The following is a 9,610-nucleotide window of genomic DNA, read 5'->3' on the forward strand; positions in this document are numbered from 1 at the left end:
GTCGGAGCCTCCCTTCCGACACCAGGAGTAAACTTTCCTAGGGAGGCTGAGAAGTGTGATCCCTTCATAGGTGGAGCACACTCTTCCATCCTAATGTGTAAAAATGGGGACCACCATCCCGGTCTGCTGCTCTGCAGGTCTTCATCATGTGACACAGATGAGACATGTCAACCAGCAAAGCCCCACAGAGTCCAGAGCCTTCAATATCTGGGAGCAAACTTCATCCAGTTTTGGCGTCCTCCTGCTGAGGAGCTTTGTAACTTCCTCGGTGACCTCTGCCACGGTAAGTGACTCACCTGAAACTTTGACTCTTAAGCACACAAAACAACACGAGCAGAAACATTTTATAATCTCTGTGGCGTGAGTTGCTGAGAGCCTCCTCCTCCTCCTTCTCCTCTTCCTCCTTTCAGTTCAACAGGAAGTTTCTTCAACATAAAGCTGTGAAACCTGAAGGTGACGTCCAGATGTTCTGTCTGAAATGTCGACAAAGGAGCCACGACACATTTATGGTGAGTTTAGAGGATTTTCTCTCAACAAAAACTCAAAAGAAAAACCTGAGGAGATAAAATGTTTTTGAAACAATGGATGAGATTTTTCACTTTATCTTGTTGAATGGTAATGTTCACTTTGTCACTTTTTAACAGAAAATATCTGAAAACACTTTAACACATTTATTCAAACTATTTGAACAACCCAATCCATCTGCTGTTAACACGTCTGTAATTTAATCAGGAGGGACTTTAATATTTGTAGTTTTAGTCTCATTTATACAGAACTTTAGAGAAATGATGTGAAATCAAACACAGCTGAGTTGTAACTTGTTTGAAGGAGTTAGCATCTAAAGTGTGAGTTGTGTTTGTGTTTCAGAGCGAGTTGGACTGAGTGTGAAGTGTCGGCATGATGAGCCGTCCGCAGAAAGAAGGTAAGAACATTAATGTGGTGGGATAAATAACCTCAAATGCTGCAAAAATTAAAGACTTAAAAGCACAGCAGATTGGGGAAGTGGCGATGAGGAAGAACAATATGTATTTCGTACATATGGTGTAAAAACATCTTAGTTTCTGTTGGAGAGTTGAGTCAGTCTGCAGCATAAAAACCATCAAAAAACAGTCTACAAGTGTCAAAAACCTCTTTAATCTTCTTGGTTCTGGTCAAATGGTCCCAGATAAAACCTCAGGGAGTCCTGATGAATAAAACAACAAATAATGACTAATTTCAGCTTCTGCAGCTGAAACCTGTCATTATTTCTCTTCCTCTTCATGTATTCTTGCTTTTCAGGCCCCTATTTGTAGAACCGTATGAGCAAATGTGTTAAATGTTTTGTTTCTATATGTAGTTTGTTTATAAAACCTGAATATTGACAAGAAGATTAAAGAGTTTTCTTCAGGTTGCTTCAGTCGGCTGTCACAGTTTGGTTTTAATGCTGCAGACTGTGAGGAACTCAACTGACCAACAGGAAACAAGATGTTCTTACGCCCTTTGGACCACAAATATGTTCCTCCTCATCACCAGTTCCTCCTTCTTCTCTGCTTTTAAATTTTTCTTTTGCAGCATTTTACATCCCCAGTTCCGAAAAAGATGGTCCATTGTGTACAATATAAATAAAAACAATGATCTGCAAATCTAATGAAGCCACATTTTATTTACAGTGGAACACAGTAAACATATCAAATGTTTAAAGACATTGTACCATCTTTAGAAATAAAAGAGATAATTTTGGATTTGATTGCAACAACACGTCTCTTTAAAGTAGTTTCAGGAGGATGTTTCCTTCTGTGAAACATCCCCTGTTATGGTGGCAGGAGGTTTTGGACCCAAGTATGCAGACTTAACACGAGGAACTTTTACTTAAAGCAAACCAAAGGAAGGATCAGCAAAATGATGATGTGATGGCTGGTTGGTTGTTTTGATAGTTGGATGGTTGGTTGGATGTTGGTTGGATGGTTGGTTGGATGCTGTGAGTCTGGCTCCATGTTCTGCTCCACTTCTTGATGTGATTCTCCTCTAAATGCTCCTCAGGTGAAGCTGCTGAAAAACCAAACAGAAACTCAAAGCTGCCATCAGAGACAGTAGTCCTGCTGGTTCTCTGTCTTCTGCTGGCTGCTGCTCTCATCATTTATTCCCGTGTTGGTGAGTTTATTCTGATTTATTCTTCAAATAAATGTTACATTCTGCTCATAAACTAACTGCTGTCTTTTCTTTAATCAGCTATGATGATGGCCAATCAGTCTCTCCAAAGCCTGAAAGAGGAGACTGAAGTTCTGAGGAAACATCTCTGAGGTGAGACAGTCAAGGTTTGAAAGAGTCCACAAGGTTCAGACTGAAAGTCTCCTTCATGGCTGTCAGGACACTTTCATCTGCTTTGTATTTTTTTTGTGTGTAAAAAAATGTCTTAAATAAAGTTTTGAATACAAAACCATTGCTTATTTTTTTGTGTTTTACGTGGTTTCCCCCTCCAACATGTCCTCCAGCTCCTCCACCTCCTTCATGTCCTCCACCTCCTCCACCTCCTTCATGTCCTCCACCTTCTGAAACCCAAAGTAAGTTAAGGATTTTGTCTTTGTGTCATTTCTGTCCTGTAATGATGTTAAAGAAACATTGATGGACTGACAGATACAGGAAGTTAGATTGTAACTGCAGGACAGAAGACGCCTCCTGCTGCCTCCAAATCACACAAACATCAACAGAGATTTCTTCCACCTGACTCAATGAAGGCTTTGCTCTCATCTCTTCAAAGCTCAGACATGTCTGAAGTGTGGAGCAGGCTGGGAGGAACATGGAGGAAAGTGTTATTACTTCAACACCAACAGAACCTCCTGGTCTGACAGCAGAGCTTCCTGCAGAGATCTTGGAGGAGACCTGGTGAAGATCGACAGCAGAGAGGAGCAGGTATGAAACACTGCTGCAGGTTCATGTTCTCACAGATTTCATCACATCATCATGTTTCTTCATCTCAGCACAGAAATGTCTCACAGAGACATTTTCATCAACTTTTATTGTTCAGGACTTTCTGGTGAAAAGAGTGAGAGGCATGATGAGAAACGAGGTGGACTTCTTCTGGATCGGACTGACGGACTCAGAGACTGAAGGCAGATGGTTGTGGGTGGACGGATCTCCTCTGAATGAAAGGTTTGATCGATGGAAACACGTTTGTTCTTCATCAGATTAAAGGTCAACATGTTTTTTGTACTTCTTGTTTTTGTTCTGCATCTCTTAGTTTGACATTTTGGATGAAATTCGAGCCAGATGACTGGAAAAATCACGAGAACTGTGTGACGGTTCGGAAGATTGAAGGACATGAGTATCTGAAGTGCTGGAATGATCAGTACTGTTCTTTTTTTTACAAAAGTATCTGTGAGAAACCAGCAGGAACTGGTTCATGTGTTTCTGTTTAAAGTCATTAAAACAATCTCAGTCCAGGATCAGGAGCAGCAGCCAGGCTGGTTTTAGGAACTTAATGTGACAAAATTAAAGTTTCTTCCAGACGTGCTGAAAGAAACAAACAAAAACCTTTTTTTTGATTTAAATTTTGATTGTTCTTGTTTCTATGTGTTCCAGCAGCAAATCATCTATGAAACAGATTAAAGGATCTTCTGAAATTATCTGCTTTTGTGTTTTTTTTAATCATTTTTAAATATTAGAGCAGCTGTCACTCAAGAAGTAAAGTGTTTGTCCTTTAATAAGAAAAGTTCAGCTCCTTACTTCCTGATTTCACACGTTGAAGTTTCTGTCAGTAAAATCCTGACTTTGTCTCTTTATGTAAATCAGCTCAGATTTCATCAGAAAATGATGAAATCTGAGCTTTTGTTATACAAATCAGTGTTTTTACTTAAATCATCAACTGGAGAGATTTCAGATTGATATTTACTCATTTAGAATCTTTAAATTAAACATTTTTCATTTCTTCACTTTAACTAAAAAAGTTCAATTCAAGTTGTGTTCCAGGACAAAACTGACATCATTTCATGTGACATTAAAGTGGACGACCAAACCCAGAGACGGGTAAAAAGGAGGCTTTCGTGAGAACAGGAAGCAGCACATCCACATCTGTGTTTCCTGATCAGACAGGATGGGTAAGTAGGGGGCTGCAGCCGCTCTGTGGTCACTGCTGCCGTCTCATAATTCTGAGGCTGCAGCTTTGAGCCCAGGTAGCGTCAAGAACGACATTTGGTGCAAAATAAATGTCAAATCTTTCATGTGAGTTTGTTTGCTGTGGCGACCCTGCAGAAGGGAGCAGCTGGAAGAACAGGATGTCTAAATAACAACTCAAACTTTACTTAAAATGTAAATAAAAATGACAGCAGGACAAAAGGTGCAAAACATGAGTTTTCTGTAATTGAGCAGAAATGATGTTTCTGAAACATGAGGAAGTGGCGTGTGGAACCAGGTGAATAGGAAGTTAACTCAACACAGAGACATGAAGCTGACGAACAGATTCACTTTCTGAAAAATCTAAACCTAAACCAACATCCCTCTGGTGAGTCTCAGTGATTTTCTGGCAACAAATGTTTAAGAAAACCTTTCAGAGGAAAAAGAGTTTTACTAAAAACTAAATAATTGAAGAATAAACCTGTTTAAACATCAGAATTTCTGCAGAATGAATCGACTCCAGAGAAACACAGAAGGTAAGAACAGAAACATGTTAAACATTTAACTTCACAAAACATTTAGTTTGCATCATATCAGTTTATGTTTAAGTTAATTATAAAATCATGAAGTGTGTAAAACACGACTGAAGAGGAGTTTCCTGTTTTGAAATGAACCTGTTTCCTTCAGCTGAACTTGTTGTTGAGTAGAAGTGACATTAGAGAAAATGTTGGTTGGATGGTTGGATGGTTGGTTGGATGCTCCACTTCTTGATGTGATTCTCCTCAGGTGAAGCTGCTGAAAAACCAAACAGAAACTCAAAGGTGCCATCAGAGAGCGTAGTCCTGCTGGGAAAAGATGCTTGGCGTGGGAAGGAGACTGGGAGAAACATGGAGGAAAGTTTTTTTATTTCAACATTTATGGGTTCACCTGGAATGAGAGCAGAGCTTCCTGCAGAGATTTTGGAGGAGACCTGGTGAAGATCGACAGCAGAGAGGAGCAGGTATGAAACACTGCTGCAGGTTCATGTTCTCACAGATTTCATCACATCATCATGTTTCTTCATCTCAGCACAGAAATGTCTCACAGAGACATTTTCATCAACTTCTGCTGTTCAGGAGTTTCTGGTGAGAAGAGTGAGAGAAATGATAAAAACAGACGAGGACAGGTTCTGGATCGGACTGACGGACTCAGAGACTGAAGGCAGATGGTTGTGGGTGGACGGATCACCTCTGAATGAAAGGTTTGATTGTTGGAAAAAGATATGCATTTGTTTTAAGAACCAAACTCAATAATACTTAAGTTTGTCCTTCTGTTAATCCTTTTTTAGTTTGAGTTTTTGGAGCCCCTGGGAGCCTGATGACTGGAGAGATGAGAATCCATCTGGAGAGGACTGTGTGAGGATGGGGAGAATAAGACCAGCTCATGATATGATTTATTGGTTTGATAAATCCTGTGACGCTCGTCACCAAAGTATCTGTGAGAAACCTGCAGAACCTGGACAGAGTTCATGTGTGTGACGTTCAGTTCAGTCTATAAAACAATGACTGTTCAGGATCAAGAAGGAGCAGCCAGGCTGGGTTCAGAAACTTCATGTTTCCTTCCTGACGAGTTCAAACATAGTCTGTGTTCAACAATGGTTCTGTTGATGTTCTGTATTTGCTACAACATCATGATCACCTAAAAATACATTAAACTGTTCATCAACAGCAAGTGGTTTATTTTGTTTGTGTTTATTTTACATCTCAGGTGCAGCTAAAGTCAGGAGTTTCAATGTTTTTCCAACTCCCTGAGTTCACAGGTTGATGGGAGTTTGGACAAAATCATGAAGTCATTGTTGCTCCTGTTGTTGAGTTCCACATCAGGGAAAGTAAAATTTCATCTATCCATCCATCCTCTGCTGCTTGTTTTGGAGTCAGGTTGTGGAGGCAGTAGCTTGAGCAGGGAGGTCCAGACATCTCTTTCCACAGCTACCTCTTCCAGCCCAGAAATGTAGTCTCTCCAGCATGTCCTGGGTCTTCCCCGGGGTCTCCTCCCTGTAGGCGTCAGGAGACATCCTTACCAGATGCCCGAACCACCTCACCTGGCTCCTCTCGATGTGGAGGAGCAGCGGATGATGAGCTGATGAAGAACAGCTGTGAGGTTCTGGGGAATCAGGTGGTCTGAGGAAAACAATGGCAGGAACACAAGGGGGAGCTAGAATAAACTGAAACAGAGAAAAATATCTGAGGAAAACACGACCGAATGCCTATAAACACAAGAACAATTATCAAGAACTAAAGAAACAAAAAGCAGAAGATCAGGACTCCAACATTTACTCTGAACAAACACAAGAAACTGATTCATGACATGGAAAATTCAGGCTGGTTTGTCTGGAAATCAGCAGCTTTTAGTCCAAATAAATTCAAAGGTTTATACAGTTTAGACGTGGATTATTTCCTGATGGTTGGAGAAGTTAAAGGAAACACGATGACAGAACGTTTTATTTAGAACAATCTGATGCAGCGGAGGAAACTAGAAAGACTGAATGAATAAAAATCCTAAACAGCTGTAAAAACATGAAATACTTTGATCAGAAACTGCATGAAGCAAGAATGATCTGAAATGAAAACACGAGCTGACCAGAGGAGGGCGACACGTCCACATCTGTGACCTCACAGAATAAACCCATCAGTTTGATCTTCATTTAAATAAAACCAGAATCAGGAAGTATCCTGGAGATGAAGCCTCCTCCTCCTCCTCCTCCTGCATTAATAAAATCAAGACTGATAATATGACATTAAACCAGAACATCCAAACTAAAATACAAAGATGTTCATTTTTTAAATGTCCATTACAATATATAGATATCTACATATATAGATATGGAAAAATTCATGTTTTTATTATTATTAATAACAGTCAAAATGTTCTTTGTTATACAGAACAGAGCCTCACTGTTTCATGACACCTGCTCCTTTATTGTTTCATGCAACTAAACGCTGAAGGTTGGCCAGCAGGTGGCGCCATAATTAGATCAATTACTTCAGTTTCTCCATCACTACTCAGGAGGCTGAACGGGAACTTTACGGAGTGATGTTCCACAGCCCAACAAGGAATAATGGTTCAGCTCAGCCTTAAGTAATGGAGCCAATCAGCTCAGATCAGCCACAGCCGGCTGCTGCTGCTGCAGCAATCAGACCAGAAAACAGCAGGAAAAAAATCATTCTTTTGGTTCATTTGTTAATTAAAACAAACATTTAAGGCAGAAAATGATGATGAAGTTACAACATTTATTAAATCCTCAATCAGAATGTGGTAAACAGATCTACTTCCTGTGAAGTGATTTTAAGGTAAAATTAGCAGCATCAGAGAACTTATCTGTGAGGTATCGGAGTTGTTTCCTGTTCTTTAACTGCACACATCTCAGACATTTACTGCTTCACTTTTACCTCCTGTAAATGTTAGGGTCTTTTCTCAAAAGCCTTAGGAAAGCATGTAAACAGTCTGTAAATAACTGATCAGATGACCACAAGGGTTTATAAGTGTCCCAAAACCAAAAAAGATTCACTCAGAATGTCAGAAGGAACTTTCTACTGAACAGTTGGTGAAAGACGACTGTAGGTCAGAGGTCATGAAAAAAGGGTGATTCTTCCTGCTACAAATGCATTTTGTGCTGTTGAATTAAGATGATTGAATCTGATGACTAACCAGGATGATATCAGGAGAAATACACTCCTCCTCCTCCTCCTCCTCCTCCTCCTCCTCCTCCTCCTCCTCCTCTCAGTTCAACAGGAAGTTTCTTCATCATAAAGCTGTGAAACCTGAAGGTGACGTCCAGATGTTCTGTCTGAAACGTCGACAGAGGAGCCACGACACATTTATGGTGAGTTTAGAGGATTTTCTCTCCAACAAGGAAAATCTGAGCTGATTTGATGGATTAAAAAGGCTTCATTTGAAATAAAAGTTTTTATGCATTTTTATGGTTAATAGGCTCTTTATTATAGGCAGTTAAATTTGTCTTCTTGGAAATTACATCTTTTAAGGAACTTCATGGTGTATTTTTTGTGTTCATGAGATATTTTGCTAAAGCTACAGACAAACAAACACCTTCAGAGGTGATAATGAAAACAGACAAACTGAGCAGAACTTTGTAAAACAACCAGAGTTCATGTCTGACCCAGTCAGCTGAACAAAGTCTGGAGTTTGACTGATAACCCTGCAGGAATCTGTTCTTTAGGTCCTGTATGGAATCACTTCTCATCACCATGAATTCAAAGGAAATATCTGATTTCAGGAGTCATAAAATAATCAGACTCAAAGATCTGAAGTTGTGTTTGTGTTTCAGAGCGAGTTGGACTGAGTGTGAAGTGTCTGCATGATGAGCCGTCCACAGAAAGAAGGTAAGAACATTAATGTGGTGTAAAATCAGCAGGAAGGTGAAGAAGAAGCTGCAGTCAGAGCTGAGTGGTCATCATCAGACAAACAACAACCAGACTGAAGCCAACATTTAACATCCAACCTGGAAGAAAAACACTTTGACTCAAACTACAGGAAACACTGACTGTTAGATCGGATCAATACAGGATCAGAATTAAATGGAGAGACATAAAAAATGTGCTTTTTAAACTTTATTGCTGTACTTTTATGCAAAGAAGAAAGGACAAAATGTTGCATGAATTATTTTAAGGTAAAGACAAAGATGATATCACTGCTAAAACCAAACAGGAAGTGATACAAACAGTGAAACATCCATCATGTTCCATGTTGGTCAGCACGAGAAACATTTGTTTCAATCTAAAAATCTCCAGTTTTTAATAAAAAGTCTGTCAGGACTCTTTTATTAGACAGAAACATTATGATGCTTTTAGAGCAACGATTGGTGACGATGAGGAGAAAAAACTCTTGGTTGTGGGTGGACGGATCACCTCTGAATGAAAGGCTGGATTTATGTGGAAAAGTCTTGTGTTATAAATCAGAGTCAAAGTCACCAGCTCTTATTTCATTTGTTCTGTCTCTTTTACATTTTAATAGTCTCACTTTCTGGAGTGATGGACATCCCAACAAAGAGAAGAAACTAAATAAAAACTGTGTGCAGATGGGGAGGAAAACAGGAGCTGATGATCTGAAGAGTTGGCTTTATCACTTCTGTGATCTTTGTTAGAAAAGTATCTGTGAGAAACCAGCAGAAACCAGTTCTTTTGTTTGTGTTTAAAGTCATTAAATTAATCTAAGTCCAGGATCTGGAGCAGCAGCCAGGCTGATTTTAGGAACTTAACGTCACAAACAGTTAAAGCTTCTTTACAGACGAGCTGAAAGAATAAGATTTTCTGTGAGAAATTGAGCCATTTATCAGCTGTTCCTTCAGCCTTCATGACAGTCAGCATGTTTGTTGTTTTTGTCTTCCATGTATTTCAGCTTCACTTGTCTGAAAAAAAAAAACACATTTATTCTGAAGTTTTATTCTTTTCCATCAATCCAAATTTCAATCTGATGGGTTTAAATTACCAAACTTTACATAAATCACATCATGTGATTTATGATG

General features: G+C 39.5%; 1 protein-coding gene across 1 annotated transcript; it reads left to right on the forward strand.

Annotated features, from left to right (window-relative positions):
* Window positions 1-2,491: 2,491 nt before the first annotated feature.
* Window positions 2,492-5,799, forward strand: LOC112450118 (C-type lectin domain family 4 member F-like). The gene is made up of 4 exons (XM_025003478.2): window positions 2,492-2,540; window positions 2,738-2,889; window positions 3,005-3,129; window positions 5,417-5,799. The coding sequence occupies exons 3-4, from the start codon at window positions 3,032-3,034 to the stop codon at window positions 5,604-5,606; spliced, it is 288 nt and encodes a 95-aa protein (XP_024859246.2). The 5' UTR covers window positions 2,492-2,540; window positions 2,738-2,889; window positions 3,005-3,031; the 3' UTR covers window positions 5,607-5,799.
* Window positions 5,800-9,610: the final 3,811 nt, after the last annotated feature.

The sequence above is a fragment of the Kryptolebias marmoratus genome, unplaced genomic scaffold (genome assembly GCF_001649575.2).
Source record: "Kryptolebias marmoratus isolate JLee-2015 unplaced genomic scaffold, ASM164957v2 Scaffold151, whole genome shotgun sequence".
In the NCBI taxonomy this organism is placed as follows: domain Eukaryota; kingdom Metazoa; phylum Chordata; class Actinopteri; order Cyprinodontiformes; family Rivulidae; genus Kryptolebias; species Kryptolebias marmoratus.

Excerpts from the sequence above, each read along its gene's own strand:
- LOC112450118 (XM_025003478.2), top strand. The coding sequence starts at position 3,032 with ATGATGAGAAACGAGGTGGACTTCTTCTGGATCGGACTGACGGACTCA. Across the intron at positions 3,130-5,416 it reads GGATCTCCTCTGAATGAAAG|TTTGAGTTTTTGGAGCCCCT; the intron begins GTTTGATCGATG and ends ATCCTTTTTTAG.